Raw genomic sequence first — 15732 nt, forward strand, 5'->3', positions numbered from 1 at the left:
CATGAGCCGAGGGTCTATCCCTGGCATGTCGGAAGCTTTCCAAGCGAAGAGGTCGGAATTTTGTCGCAGGAGCTTTATCAACCTTTATTTCAGACCTTCGCCTAGGTTGGCCTCTATGTTGGTTTTTTTTCCTTCCTCTTTTCCGATTTGAACCTCTTCGGTTCTTCCACCCGATTGTGATCGTAGCTCTTCCCTTGCTTCTATTCCCCCGAGTTCTATGGTGTGAACTTCCTTGCTCTTTTCTCGGAGGTTTAAGCTTTCATTGTAGCATTTTCTCGCCAATTTCTGGTCTCCTCGCACCGTCGCTATTCCCTTAGGTGTTGGGAATTTCATGCAAAGGTGAGGGGTTGACACCACCGCTCCAGGCCAATTTAACGTAGTCCTGCCGATTAAGGCGTTATACGCCGATTCGACATCTATGACGATAAAGTCAATGCTCAAAGTTTTGGAATTTTCCCCCTTTCCGAAGGTCGTGTGAAGGGGGATATATCCCAGTGGCTTAATTGGCATGTCTCCTAATCCATACAGGGTGTCCGGGTAAGCTTTTAACTCCCTTTCATCCAACCCTAACTTGTCAAATGCGGGTTTAAAAAGTATATCTGCCGAACTCCCTTGATCCACCAAGGTCCTATGGAGGTTGGCATTTGCCAAGATCATGGTTATCACCACCGGGTCGTCATGCCCGGGCACGATCCCCTGTCCGTCCTCTTTGGTGAACGAGATGGTTGGGAGATCGGGAGATTCGTTTCCAACTTGATAAACTCGCTTCAGGTGTCTTTTGCGAGATGATTTAGTGAGCCCCCCTCCTGCAAATCCTCCAGAGATCATATGTATGTGTCTCTCGGGGGTTTGTGGTGGTGGGTCTCTCCTGTCTTCATCATCTCGCTTTCTTTTTCCAGAATTTTCTGACCTTTCCATGAGATATCTATCAAGTCGGCCTTCCCTGGCCAACCTTTCTATCACATTTTTAAGGTCGTAGCAATCATTTGTTGAGTGACCATACATCTTATGGTACTCACAGTAGTCGCCGTGACTTCTTCCCTTTTTGTTCTTGATGGGTCTAGGAGGCGGTAACCTTTCAGTGTTACAGATTTCTCTGTATACGTCCACTAGGGAGACTTTTAGAGGAGTATAAGAGTGATATCTCCTCGGCCTGTTGGGGCCGACCTCCTCTTTTTTCTTGGGCTCCCTTTCTTTCTCTTTTGCTGAGTGAGGGGGCCCCTATCGCCAGCTGGCCTCCCGTAGTTTGGTATTTTTCTCCATGTTGACGTACTTTTCTGCTCTCTCTTGTACATCACTCAAAGAGGTAGGGTGCCTTTTTGATATGGACTGAGAGAAGGGGACCTCTCTAAGTCCATTTACTAACCCTATGATAACTGCCTCTGTGGGTAGGTCTTGAATTTCTAGACACGCTTTGTTGAACCTTTCCATGTAGTCACGTAGAGGTTCCCTGACCTCCTGCTTAACTCCCAGGAGGCTCGGTGCGTGTTTTACTTTATCCTTCTGGATGGAGAACCGCATTAGGAATTTTCTTGAGAGGTCCTCAAAGCTGGTAACCGACCCTGGAGGGAGGCTATCGAACCACTTCATCGCTGCTTTCGACAGGGTGGTCGGGAAAGCTTTGCAGCGAGTTGCATCAGAAGCATCAGCCAAATACATCCGACTTTTAAAATTGCTTAAGTGGTGCTTCGGGTCTGTGGTTCCGTCATAGAGGTTCATATCAGGGCTTTGGAAGTTTCTTGGAACTTTCGCCCTCATTATGTCCTCACTGAACGGGTCCTCTCCTCCCAGGGGCGACTCTTCTCGGTCGCCGCGAGAGTTCCGACTTTTAAGGGAGGATTCCAACTTCAAGAGCTTTTCTTCTAACTCTTTTTGTCATTCTATTTCCTCCCTGAGGTTTCGTTCTGCCTCTCGTTGTCGTTATAGTTCCTGTTCCAGTTGTTCCAAACGACCTTGGTGGCCATGGACCAACCCCATTAGCTCGGTCGTATGGGGTGGCCCTTCCTTTCAGGACTCTCGTCCCTCCGGGGAATTTACCTTTGGGTTCTTAAGTCCAGAGGTGCCTTCTCTATGCTGATCGTTGGTCCCTTGGTGAAGGGTCAGGTCCGCAACGTTGTTTCCGGTATCTGTGTTTCTTGTTCGGAATCAGACGCTGTATGACCATCTTCAAGTGAGTTGTCCGCCATTACTGGTTGATCTCTCGGGTCCCCGGCAACGGCGCCAATGTTACGTTGGGTAACCGGAGGTTAATGGGCTGGACTCTTTGGGTTGGCCCAATCGTCTGAGGGAGGAAGCCTTTGAGCGGGTTTGCGCCTTTAGATACTCCTTCCGACTTGTGAGTATGAGTGAATGGGGGGTGGTACCTGCAAAGACACACCGATGCCTAAGTTAGCAAGGGTGTGAGCAGGTCTAGAGAGTATTGGGACTTAGAGATACCTGAGGGGTGTCAGTATATTTATAGTGGTGAATCAATAACCACCGTTGGAGTAGTTCCACCTTTTAAGGTGGATAACCGTCCCTTTATCTTAGGGAGGTTGCGATATGGCTCCTGAAAGTGGGTTGAGAGATTTTTGGGGTAGTTATTATCTGCCAGCTAATCTTTGCTCCCGACTTCCTTAGAGCAAGTCGTGGGGAGCACCGACTTCTTTCAGAGAAGGTCGGTGTATTGAGGAGTCCAACCTAATGGGTTGGATCTTGTCGTATGGACCTGGGCCTTAGCGTTGGGTCAGGGTATGAACACAGGTAACCCAGGAAACGGTCATTATTATTAGGATGCTTGGATCTTTTGGTAGAAATAAATAAATTGTCAATGACCATTATTGACCATATATTATTATTATTATTTTCTTGGATGGATATGTTTTGTCCTTTCGGAAGGATGGAAGTTCACCTGTGTCAAATAAATTGTGAGTGACCATATATTATTTTATTTTTTAGGAAGGAAAAAATGTGACGTTTGTTGCTTACTTTTTTAAATGGGACGACGTCTTGAATTTTTTTTCTCTTTTTGCATCTTCGAAAATGAAATTGGGCTAAAATCATTATGTTGACATGATATGCAATAAGAATTGATTAACCAAGAAAATTTGAGCTAATTCTGATCATGATGCAGTTATTAATATTCGGTTAGTTCGAGTTATCGTTATTGATCTCGAGTTTATAGAAAAACTTAATTCTCATAGTAACGCATTCTGACTCAATTTAAGAAATTAATTTTGGACGAAGATAAGATTACGTGTATAATTACATCCGAACACAATGTATGTATAATTGTATATCATGCTATATGTGATTACTCCTCGTTTCTTATTAACAGAACACTACGGGATAAAATATATTTTCTCTAAAATTATTAAAAATTTTAAAAATATTTTTAAGTTTTATTTTATTTTAATTTTGTCCAAAAAATATTTGATTTGCATTATATATCCTTAACAGTGATAAAATTATGTCTAAGTTGTATTGAAAGTTACCTTTGTAAAATTATTTCTGAATTGTCCCTAAACTTCTTGAAAACATAGTTGTTAAAGTACATTTGATACAAATAAAAAATTTATAAGACAAAAGTGAAAAAAAAATTAAAACTTATGAGTATTTTTAAAAATTGTAGTAAACTTCAAAAATAAAATATACTTTATTCTATTTTAATTTTTGTAAGAAAAAATGAAACAAAATGTCATGCATGTTAACATTATTGGTAGAAGTTTTAAAACTTATTACTTTAATAAATAAATAATATATTTAAAACTTAAGTTTTATTTATTTTTTAATATTTTTTTTTTCAATTAGTAATCTTTAAAATATCAACTAAATCCTTATGGTGGAGTGAATGCAATGGAGGTGACAGTTTTGAAAGGTGAGGTGGTGTAGTGCAGTGCGGTGTGGTGACACGGAGAGTGGGGTGAGGAGTGGGAGTTGTGCGGGAGAAAGAGAGGGTGTTTCATGATGATGATGGTATAAAAGGAGGGTAAAATTTAAAAAAGACGATCACTTTTGGACTGAAAAAAATTAATAGTAAGAATAAAGTTAAGACTTGGTTCTGTGTAGCATCACTCTAAATCAAATTTGTACAACCTCTTTCGAAAAAACCGGAGGCAAAATACATTTTTAAATCGCTTATCATAAGAGTCAAAATGACCATCTACCATGAATATGAAACTCGGGCAATCTTCTGGATTCTATTCCGATTGGGGTTGGTGCTCACAAAATAATTTGGAACTTAAAACATTGTAGAATTCTTAAAGGGAGCAATATGAGATCATACGGAGTTCCAAGTTCCACGCTTCAACTCTATTTTGTTTTATATAAAGGTGATGGTGATCTACCGACTACCATGGTCAATAAACAGCAACTTTCTCATGGTACATTACTTTTAAAAAACTGTTTGTCGGGGTCAAATTTTAGCTACTAAAACTCCAAAAACAAAGAAGACAACATATTCGAAATATATTATGTAATAGAAGATTTTCGAATTACTATAACGACACATGGTAGGGCAAAATTTTGCATAATAGATGAAAGGCAGTCAACACTAATCTAGACATGTGCAGGAGCACCCGGCAAGAGTTTGAAGTTAAAAACTTAACAGAACAAATTTGACTTTCAATAGTTAAAAAACAGTTTTCAGCTTATTCGGCATCCTTACTTTTTGATTTCTTTTTCTTCTTCTTAGTCTCAGTAACAGCCTCTGGTACTTCTCCATCATCATCGTCTCTCTTATCCTTTGTCTTCTTCTTCTTCTTCTTTTTAGCTGTTCCATCTTGATCACCGGCAGCACTATCACCTACGGCCTGGTCAAGCTCCATGTCCTGTTCCAATTTCCTCTTTTCTTTCTTTTTCTTCTTTTCTGATTTATGATCCTCCACTGCATCACCATTTGTAGTTTCTGGGGCTTTATCTACTACAGCCATTTCGTCAGCTTCATCTACATTAGCAGCTTTTTGCTTCTTCTTCTTCTTGTCTTTCTTTCCTGATGCTTCAACTGGCACTTCTTGTGTATCCGTTTCTGTATCTGCAACAATTGCAACATTTAAGCAAAATTCTACTATTACACATGGAGTGGTGTGTGAACTACAATATGCATGCCACTCAAGTTTATACAAATTTCTCTATCCACTGCATAGCCTCAGCAGAGGGAAATTAAAAGGGGGTCACTACCTTTGTTCACTACACTTTCAAGGGCAGACTTCATGACGTCTATGTTTTTACGAGGGGCAACTCCCTTGTCGTAGAAGTCAAGTCGCTCCTCAACTTGTTCACGAAGTTTCTCCCCAAAAGCGGTTGTACCCCTTTCTGCATCACAGGACAACAAAATCATTTCACATGGAAATATATGCTAAGGAAAACAGGACTGCAGAAATAAATTCAAGGTAATGGTATCAAACCAGAAAAGCAGTCGATCCGTGATGCAATTGAACATTTGTTTGCAAGATAGCGAGCCATTCGACCCTTATTTCTGGCAGATGCTCGACCAATAAATGAAGAGTGGAATATCAGACCATATTTGGGAGTATTTCCTCTAGTTTTTAGTGCCCTGAATAGAACAAATACATTACAAACGAGATGGTATTGCGAACCAAGATTAGCTATTGTCCTAACTCATGAGGAATTATGCAACCAACCATTACAGAAACAACAAACTTGCAGTTTTCCATTGGAAGCGTTGTTAATTTAGATGAACATGCATCACTTTGAGCTTTAGAAACTCAAAAACAAGAGGCAAGGTTAAAAGTTCAAACCTGAACAAAGCTTTCTCTGCACCAAGAATTTGAAGGGTTGAAGATGGGCACTTCGCTAAATTTGTGAGGCTACCAGCATGAGATATTAATCGTGCACCAACAACTTCACCAATCAAAGAGGCCAAATTTGGGGCAATGTCATTCATTTTAGAAACCAGGTAATCATACAACTTCCGCCTATACTCAGATAGGTCCATTACCCTCTGTGCAAATTGATGGACATTAATCAAGTCCACTGGGGATAAATCCTGTCCTGAAGGAAACAAAGAGAAGAAGAAGGCTTAGATAGAGGATGTCACACAGATTAAATGCATAACATGTGTAAGAATCTACCCATGGAGGCCTTGGCAGCTTCAACAATCTCCTTTGCCTTATCTTCATCTCCAACTATGTCAGTTAGAGCCGGAATATTGTCTTCGGACAACTTTGCTTTATCCTCAATATATTTTGCAACTTTCGCATAAAGATAATTGTCATTCACAATCTTCACCAGTTCAGGAAAATGCCATGAATACCATTCTCTGCACACATTGCGAAACCAACAAAAAAAAAATTGAATTCTCCAAGTTCATTCACTCTCTCAAAGTATGTAAACTATTCCAAACATTTGAAAATTATTACTAGCATCTGTCATTCACATGCTACCTGACCCTCATGGAGAATGAATTGATGTCCTTATCAAGTGTATCGAGAAGGAAGATTGCTTGGATGACCATATTGTCAACCCGATTAACATTGAACTTCACCTTGGCTCTGCTGTAGCTATGCCCCAGACCAAGTTGTGCCTTCTCCAAATCTCCAGGCTATGAAATTCAAATGATGCAGAGTAAAATAACAATAACATACTAATATATAAATACATTTCCGTATCACACATGAACCATGCATGAATAAGAAAAACAAAGAAGGCAGAGTGAAATGCTAGCTAACCTTGAGGTCACCAACAAACTTATTGAAATGGAGCCTCACTCCACGGAGCAGCTCATTCACAAAATCATTACTTTGACAGGGAATTTTGGTGACTTCAGATATCTGAGAACCAATCTTAGGGTCCGAAACACCCAAACTGAACTTGGCCTTCTTTCCTTCCTTCACTTTAGGCAAGTTAGTCTCCAAGACAGTTCTCAGCTCATCGGTCAATATGCCTAAACAACAAATGCAACGACGCACAAAATTAAATTAAATTAAAAACGCCGAATTGATGCTTGTTATTCTTTCTTGTAAAAGGAAATGCATTAACCAAACATGCACAAAAATTAATTTAAATTTCTTCGCTATTTACAAAGTTACAATCAAATAAGACTTCAAAATCGTAATTTGTGTCATGCATTAACAACAAAACACGATTCACTCCACAATCAACACAAAGAGTAGTGAGTGGTAGTGATGAGTTGGTGGTACCTTCGGAGACGGCGTTGCACTGTTTGAGGGCATCGAGGGCGGAGGTGAAAGGGTTAAAGGAGCGGAGCTTGACGACCTTACCGAAGCGGTTGAGATCGGAAACGGAGCTCCGAACGGCTTCGGTGTTCTGACCGATTTCGTCGAGGCCGTGAGCCTCGAAAAGGGCGTAGCCCGAAGCAGACTCGTAGAGAAGGAACAGCGCCATATCCGAGACGCTGAAACCCTAACAGTTTAACAGAGTATCATGTAACAATCAGCACTTAGTCGTAGAAAGAGAGTAGAGTAGAGCCCCGGGCTGTGTTTGCAATTTGCAGTGGCTGCCGCTAGTTTATGAAATAAGTTCATTAAGTTGTATGAAATATGCGGTTTAACACTCAAATTAGTGCTGGAACTTTTAAATTCATCTCTAAAATATTTTACCAATAAAATTTATTTTTTAGGTTATGAATTCCTTACTTTTACTTTTTTTTTTTAATAAGAGTATGATTAACCATTATTAAAATAATTATAAAATATATTTTTTTATTTTTAAAAAAAATATAAATTAAAAATGGATCCTTTTAATTTTTGCTTTTTATACTTTTTTTTAATTTCAGATTCAGAGAAGAGAAGCATTTAGTCTACTAGGATTTTCTTTTCCAATTTCAATCACTGCCATTCTTTCATCCTCTTCTTCTGCTGTATTTCTCGCTCGCTTATTCTCGCTGCCGCAACACGCCTCAGACGACGTCGCAACCTGTTTCCATCGCCACACAACCTGCTTCTGCCGCCATCGCGTAAGACGTTGCCTCAACGCTTGGAAGTTAGTTAATCATTATGCCTTTTTAATTCATCATTTCGTATGTCTTTTTTTTAGTGATAATAGTGATGATATTGATGTACTACTCAGTAGTTAGGAGGAATGTTATTACCATAAAAACGAGATAAAATTGAGTGTAAAGGCCAATCAAATCTTATGTGGATATTTGAAAAAAATTACTAGTAATTTATAACAGTGTTTGTGTAAAGAGATCAGCATCTAATCTTACTCGTGTTTGTAATATGAGACTCGTTACGGTGTATTTTTGAGGTGATGAATTCATAGTTAGTAGTCAAACTTAATCTAGATCATCTCATGTCTAAAATAACTATTAATGTCATTTTTATTTTGAGCATGAGGGAATCAAATCCTTGTGGAACCATTCCCTTTTCAACGTCAAAACCTCAACTAGAAAAGTAGATGATTGAATCAAAGAATTTTACCTTTTTGCACTTTGTTATTCCTTTGTTCTTACCTTTACTACAAGTCTATAACCATATGATATGATATGAATGTTATTGGACAAATCAGTTCTGAAATTTTGAATCTCATTCAAGTTAGTTGGAAAAGCTAGTCCTGAAAAAGGAGACCATGTTAGGAATTTAATTTCTCTGGTTGTCCAATGATGATTTAATTAAATACAAACTTGATGTTCCAATTAACTTAGTTGTAGTATATCGTTTCCATTCTTGATTAAGTTTCTGCTGTTATGCTTCTGCTATTTGTGCTCTTTATTCTTAATATGCATCAATTATTTACCAGGTTCTTACTGGAACAAGTTAAGAGCTGTACATAGAATTTGAAACAGAACAAAAATAGTGAGATTAGAGCCATTATTGGTGGTAAAAATATAAATAGCTCTTAAACAATGGTTCAAATTTGTGAAAATTTTAATATTGACAGTGAGTTCATAGTAAAGATTTAATAATGCTCATTTCACATTTTTGAAGATTTGTGTTACTAGTATGCTAAATCATTATGAACTTTGCAGTTTGCTCAATTGTTTAAATTACTTCTAAAAGTTAAGTTATAAAGGCAAACACTGAGTGAAGAAGCACTTTGAGAAGACCAATAAGCGTGCATAAAACACTAATAAAGATAAAGGAACATTAACATAATAGGCGAGGAATTGATAAATCCCCTATATAATTGAATTGTATGCTATGTCTGCCAAGCAATTTTCACATTCAAATGGACAAATCCAGTTTTTACTACCTTAATCTTCCCCTTATTATTTCCATATCATTTCTTTTCATAGCATTTTTGCCGGATGCTGTCCATAGCAGCAGAAAGGTAGCTTTAGTTTTATCTGTTTTTTCTTAATTTCTTATGAAAAAAAATACTGTAATTATTGTTGTAACTTGTAAATTGTAAGCTTTAATTTGTGGTAACATGTTGCATTTCACCAATATATATGTATAGTGCTATATTTATACCTAGCTAGGAGCACATTCTCATGGCCCAAACCCTACCTCTGTTGACCTTGAAGCCGCAACAAATTATCATTAACTTCTTTCTTGGATGATCAGGCTTCTATTGACCACTCCTTACGTGACCTCACTTCAGATAAGTAATTATAAGTTATCAAACTCTGAACTTTAATGCATGAAAGTGTAAGTCTCTAGCATAATAGTCCCCAACTATAGAGAAGAGACATATTTGTGCGGTGTATTTTTATGTCCTTGGGACTCATCACCCCATCATCATAAGATGATACAGTAGGTGGCCAATTAAAATGGGGATCACAGTCCATTCTATGATTCAATATGTTGAGGGAATAAATTTGAAGTGATTAGTGGGAGCCACATTTTATGCTATGATGAGTTTCAAATGAATGCACAAAAATGAGTTATTTTATCACTACTTTCATGTAACTAGCATTCTTAATTTGTATTAATGTTGATCGCTGGTTTTAGAGTTCCAATAATCTGAAAATAGCTGTGATCTCAAAATGAAAATGAAAATAATAATAACAAATATATAAAGTTGACTACATGTGTAATTTTTGTTTAGTTAATTAGATTAGTTACTGTTCTCGACTACTAATATCTAAAAAGGTGTAATAGCATATAAAATCAAAGTATAATAATAAGACAATATTAATTAATTTTGAAGCTTAAAATATTACAAGTAGTTGATAAACAAAATGTGAAAAAGTATAGGAGAAGAAAGAGGCATAGAAAACCTAACAACTACCGCGCACTTTTAAGGAGCCTCTGCCCCATCTGTTCTTGTTGTTTCAGGTAAAACTTATTGTGTATGCAGAAGAATGCCATAAGAAATTATTGCTTGAGGTTTGTAGCACCTGTATTTTTGTTTTTATATTTTCCCTTTTTGCTATTTAGAATGAGGCAATTCAAGCCACCAACATGCTTACTTTTATTTAGCCTTTAGAAGTATTATAGAAATAGCTTTTGGGATTTATTGGTGCTGACTTTGTCTTCTTCCAATCTCTTTTATACTATAATTTATTCAAGTAAAAAAAAAAAAACAAAAAACAAAAAATAAGGAGCATGACTTTAGTGAGGAATTCACTGTGGTTTGGGGGTAATGTTTCCATACATACTTTTTATGTTGTTGAAAATATCTAATTTCCCATTCTTCCAAAAATAAAATGGTTTGTCTCAACTTGTTAGTATCTTTTTAATACGTTCAACCTTATTTTTCACACATAGATATAGCCGAATTAGTACTTAACACACTCCTCGCTACTTAGATTCTAAGAGTTAACCAAAATATGTTTGAAAATTCTTCTTACCTTGGAAAATTATTAAGAAACTTGAACTATTTATGAAAGAGAAAAAAAGTATTAGAGTGGTTATTTTTTTTTAATTTATCAGGGAGGCTCAAGCGTAAATATGTGCATGATATATAAGGAATTCGGTCTCTATTTTAAAAATATTTATTCTTATCATTTTTGGCAATTTATATACAAACTTAAGTTTTATTTTGAATTGTGTATTGGTGTTCAGGAAGTAATAGGTCAAGAATTTTCTCATGAAGGGGTTAATAGCGAGCATATATCATATGATCAATATGAGCAGGAGGAAGAAAAACATGAGGAAGTTGACGTGGATTATAAGGAGGATGACAACACAAATGTGGAACCAATGTTCGATTATCACGACTTCGATGAAGGGTATAACATTGACTCACTCGAAGACATTGGGATGATTGAATTTTGGAATATCAGGGACGAAGATGTATGTCATTTTCACTTTTTTGATGTCGACATTGTATTTTAGTTCTACAATAGATATGCAAGGATAAGAGGCTTTAGTGCTCGAAAGAACAGGACTAGGAAGAGTCGTGCAAGCGTACTTAAGTTGAAAAATTTTGTATGTCATCGTGAAGGATTTAGACCGCAAACTAATTATGGCATTGGAAACTTCAAGAAAAAACCTACACCCGAGACAAGGTGTGGTTGCAGTGTAATGATGGAGATTCGTCTAGATGCATGATAAATCCCATTTTTAGGGTTTATCTTGTGCTGATTTTAGAAGATTTTATCTACTTTTCTCACATTTATTCAATGAAATAGCACGGTTTCATGACTTTCTCCTAATTTGTGCTTAAGTGTGCAAACATGTTTTTTATGCCTTTAATTGGTCAATTTTAGTTCACCTTTGATTCCACTAGATGCCTTGATGTGTTTGTTAGTGAATTCAGGTTGAAAAGGCTAGGAATGGATCAAAGGAGTGAAGGAAAAAGCATGAAAAGTGGAGAACTCATAGAAAATCAAGGATTTGGAGTGCACACATAGGCGCGCACGCGTGATAGACATGCACGCGTGAATATGAAGGTGCATGGCGACGCGTACGCGTGAATAGCAAAACGTCAAATGACGCGTACACGTGACCCATGCGTACGCATCGCTGCTCGCACGTGATCTCATTAAAGTGAAAACGCTGGGGGTGATTTTTGAGCTTCCCAGGCCCAGATCCAACTCAATTCTGAGGCTATTACATGCAGAATTCAAGAGGGGTTAAGGGGGGATCATTCATACACTTAGTTTTAGAGAGAGATGTAGAATTCTAGAGAGAGATAGACTCTCTCTCCTCTCTCTAGATTAGGGTTTTTAGTTTTATTTTCCTTTTAAATCTAGATCCACTTCTTCCTTTGCTTTAATTTTCCTTTTTATCTTTACTTATTCTATCAATTTACTTCTCTTGTAGTTCCTTTATTTTGTTGATTTTAGTTTATGAACTCTTTTGTTGATTTACATTTTCTTTTAATGCAATTTATGATTTTCATGTCTTCTTATCTTTGCTTTAGTTTTCTATTGTTGATTTCTTGCCTTTGTAGTTATAGCTTCCTTTAATTCTTGTAATTTACCATGTTTTATGTTTATGCTCATTAGGTGTTTGATGAAATGTTTCTTTTAGTCATAGCCTAGATTTTCTCCTCTTAGCTTGAGTTGAGTAATTGGTGACGCTTGAGTTATCAAACTCTTTTGTTGATTGATAATTAGAAGTTGCTAGTCGATTTGAATGCCGCTAAAGCTAGTCTTTCACTATGATTTGACTAGGACTTGTGGTCTCAAATTGATATCCACTTGACTTTCCTTCATAGTTAAAGGTTAACTAAGTGGAGCAATGGACAATTCTTGTCATAATTAATAAGGATAACAAGGATAGGATTTCTAGTTCTCATACCTTGCAAGAGCTTTCTTAGTTGTTAGTTTATTTACTTTATTGCCGTTTATTTCTCTTGTCCCTTATTCCAAAACCCCAAAAATACTTGTCCCACAACCAATAACACAAACACTTTCCTGCAATTCCTTGAGAGACGACCCGACTTTTGAATACTTCAGTTATTTTTATTGGGGTTTGTACTTGTGACAAACAAATTTTTTATTGAGAAATTGTTTGTTGGTTTAGAACTATACTTGCAATGAGATTTCATTTGTGAAATTTTTTACCGATAGACAATTTCCGTTCATCAATACACCTAGTGATCGTTGGTTTATTTCTTATTTTTCTGATGAACACAATCATCCGCTTCTGGATCCTTGAGAAACTGGATTGCTTCGTGGGCATAGATTCATGTCCGAGGCTAATATTGGTCACATGATTAACATGAAAAAGGGTGGGATTAGTGTTGGGAAGATATATCGGGCATTAGTAAATCAAGCAGGTGGCTACAAGTATCTCTCTTTCATGCAAAGGGACATGTACAATAAAATAGCAAAGCAGAGGCGCCAGTTACCCGGTGATGCATATGCAGCTTTGAAGTATCTAGAAGATCAAGCAACAAATGACCCTTCTCTCTATTTTAATCATCACATGGATGTCGATGGTACTTTACACAATTTATTCTGGTGCGATGGTCTCAGTAGGGCAGATTATTCATTATTTGGCGATGTGCTGGATTTTGATGCTATCTATAAGAGGAGTAAATACATGTGTCAATTGGTGGTATTTTCTGGTGTCAATTATCACAATCAAACAATTATTTTTGCTGCTGCTTTAATTTTCGATGAGGAAAAAGACACATATAGGTGGTTGCTATAACAACTGAAGGTGGCAATGAATGGGAAAGCACATGTTTCAGTTATCATGGATAGTGATCTATCAATGAAGTTCGTCATTGAAAAAGAGTTTCCTAATGCACATCATAAATGATGTGCATGGCATCTGATTCGCAATGCAACAAGTAACATTGGCAAGCCCTCGTTTACCTCTATGTTTAAAAAGTGTATGCTAGGCGACTATGAAATTGATGTATTTCGTCAAAAGTGGTTTGAAATGGTTGAGAAATTTGGTGTCGAAAACAAGAATTGAGTCCTAAATAAAGAGACATTCATGGGCAACCTCATATATAAAAGGGAATTTTTTGCTGGTTTTTAGACTACTTCTCGGTGTAAGGGATTAAACTCAATCATTGCAAAGTATGTCAATTCAAGGTACAATCTGGTTGAGTTCATTCAACACCTTAATCGATATGTCGACCATATTCGATGGAAAGAGGTCTAGGCTAACCTCGCATCTATGAATGAGAGACCCAGTATGCAAACGTGTTTTCAACAATTAGAGAGGAGTGCTGCCAATGTTTACACGCTATCAATATTTTATATGTTCCAACCAATCCTTGTACGAGCTGCATCAATGAAGGTAATAAATATGAGGCAAACTGGCTCTTATGTGATTTACTCTGTCGGTTTGGACCAAACGCCAAATAAGATGTGGCGTGTATTCTTTTGTGACATTGAGATGGAATTCAATTATTCATGTATGAGAATGGAATCATTTGGCATACCTTGTGAACACATAGTTTGCGTCTTGGTGCATGAAGATATAGATGAGTTGCTAAGGTCATTAGTCTTGCCTCGGTGGACCAAGATTGCCAAAGTAGGTTTGCAAAATGTGGTCAAATTTCATTGGGATTCTTTGATACTAAGTCAATATGGTTGTTTGATGAATTGGTTTAGACAACTAGCTAACTTTGCTTACCAAGATAACGAGAGATTTATCTTTACACGGGAAATAGATATGAATTTGTTGAAACAATTTAAGGAGGAAGATGCTGCACAAAAAGAGTTGGTTAATGATGTAGATAGTATAAGAGATGATGTGCAATTGAATGCTTCTGGAACTAGACTTGCAACCAATAATCTGGGACATAGCATGCCAAGGGACCAAGAAAATGTAGGACAAAAGAGAGTATTGCACAGTCCAATAAAAGAAAATATCAATGTGGACAGTGTGGCATGGAGGGCCACAATCAAACAACTTGTCATGTTCGTCGAGGCATTTCATAGTTAGAAAGCCGTGGAATTGACACATTTGATAATGACTTGGATGATCACATGAACATTGAAGATGATTCACTAGTAAGTATTTTTACTAATGAGTTATGACAAAGTTTTAATTGCTGCTTATTAGCTAGTACTAATGATATTATATTGCTTATAATGTAGGTATATGATGAGAATGCTTCGTACAGTAGCAATGAAGTGCTGAAATAAGGTGGCCAGAAATTTTAAAAATGAAAGATTTTGCAAACTTTTTGCTAAATGTTATTCACAGGTGACAAGAAACACGGAGAGGCATTCATGATCTTCTGGATCTACAACACCCAAAGCAGATGGAAAAGCCAAACCTAAATATACAGTGGTGTGAATTACATAAGCCAAAATTTATTTATAATTTTATATTATATAAAAGTAGATACCAAACTATATTATAGAATAATGAAGTATTGCCTTAATCATTTTAATTGTGTCGCTATTTTTATTTTTATTCTTATTGGAATGAAATTCTTACTACATTTTTCTTAAAAAGGCATGGTTTTTTGAAATTATAGGTATATATAATACATGGCTAAATTTTTATTTGTTCTTTTTGTGTTTGCCTTGTTTTTTTGTCGACGTTATTGTAAGTCAATAAGAAGGGCTTAATTGGAATTATAGGTATACATTATTGCAAGACTTCAGTCATAAATAATTAATGAGATTAATAGCTAATAAGTTCCGGTTGGTTTAAGTGATAAATGATTGCTTCTCTTTCAGTCAGCTTTTGATTTTGACTTTTCTAAAAGAAGAAAAGTATTTTTAGAGAGCTAGTTTCACTAATGTAAATATTCTTGACTAAAAAAAACTTTTATATAAAAAAACCTGTAATAAAGAAGAGCTCATCATAAAAAAATTGAAAAAAATGAGGTAAATAACACTGATGATTTTGAGTTTTATTCAGAATTATAAGTAAGTTCTTAATAGGATAACGAAAAAGTGATACACAATGAGAGAAATAAAAAAAAAATACATAATTAAAAAATTTGTCTATTTTAGTAAGT

General features: G+C 36.5%; 2 protein-coding genes across 2 annotated transcripts; one reads left to right on the forward strand and one right to left on the reverse strand.

Annotated features, from left to right (window-relative positions):
- Window positions 1-4449: 4449 nt before the first annotated feature.
- On the reverse strand, window positions 4450-7485 carry LOC130966388 (nucleolar protein 56-like). The gene is made up of 8 exons (XM_057894552.1): window positions 7140-7485; window positions 6669-6883; window positions 6384-6541; window positions 6072-6259; window positions 5739-5991; window positions 5385-5533; window positions 5158-5292; window positions 4450-5011 (listed from the first exon to the last, which is right to left on the reverse strand). The coding sequence occupies exons 1-8, from the start codon at window positions 7342-7344 to the stop codon at window positions 4629-4631; spliced, it is 1686 nt and encodes a 561-aa protein (XP_057750535.1). The 5' UTR covers window positions 7345-7485; the 3' UTR covers window positions 4450-4628.
- Window positions 7486-9539: 2054 nt separating this feature from the next.
- LOC130980990 (uncharacterized) lies at window positions 9540-11399 on the forward strand. The gene is made up of 4 exons (XM_057904634.1): window positions 9540-9551; window positions 10182-10232; window positions 10911-11141; window positions 11184-11399. The coding sequence occupies exons 1-4, from the start codon at window positions 9540-9542 to the stop codon at window positions 11397-11399; spliced, it is 510 nt and encodes a 169-aa protein (XP_057760617.1).
- Window positions 11400-15732: the final 4333 nt, after the last annotated feature.

The sequence above is a fragment of the Arachis stenosperma genome, chromosome 1 (assembly GCF_014773155.1).
Source record: "Arachis stenosperma cultivar V10309 chromosome 1, arast.V10309.gnm1.PFL2, whole genome shotgun sequence".
Classification (NCBI taxonomy): domain Eukaryota; kingdom Viridiplantae; phylum Streptophyta; class Magnoliopsida; order Fabales; family Fabaceae; genus Arachis; species Arachis stenosperma.

Bases quoted from the DNA above. Each gene is read 5' to 3' on its own strand.
- LOC130966388 (XM_057894552.1), bottom strand. From the start codon at position 7,344: ATGGCGCTGTTCCTTCTCTACGAGTCTGCTTCGGGCTACGCCCTTTTC. The intron at 6,260-6,383 runs GTAGCATGTGAA...CAATGTGTGCAG, and splicing joins TCATTCTCCATGAGGGTCAG to AGAATGGTATTCATGGCATT. The intron at 5,534-5,738 runs GTTTGAACTTTT...TGTTCTATTCAG, and splicing joins GCAGAGAAAGCTTTGTTCAG to GGCACTAAAAACTAGAGGAA.
- LOC130980990 (XM_057904634.1), top strand. The intron at 10,233-10,910 runs GTTTGTAGCACC...ATTGGTGTTCAG, and splicing joins ATAAGAAATTATTGCTTGAG to GAAGTAATAGGTCAAGAATT. The intron at 11,142-11,183 runs GTATGTCATTTT...ATTGTATTTTAG, and splicing joins GGAATATCAGGGACGAAGAT to TTCTACAATAGATATGCAAG.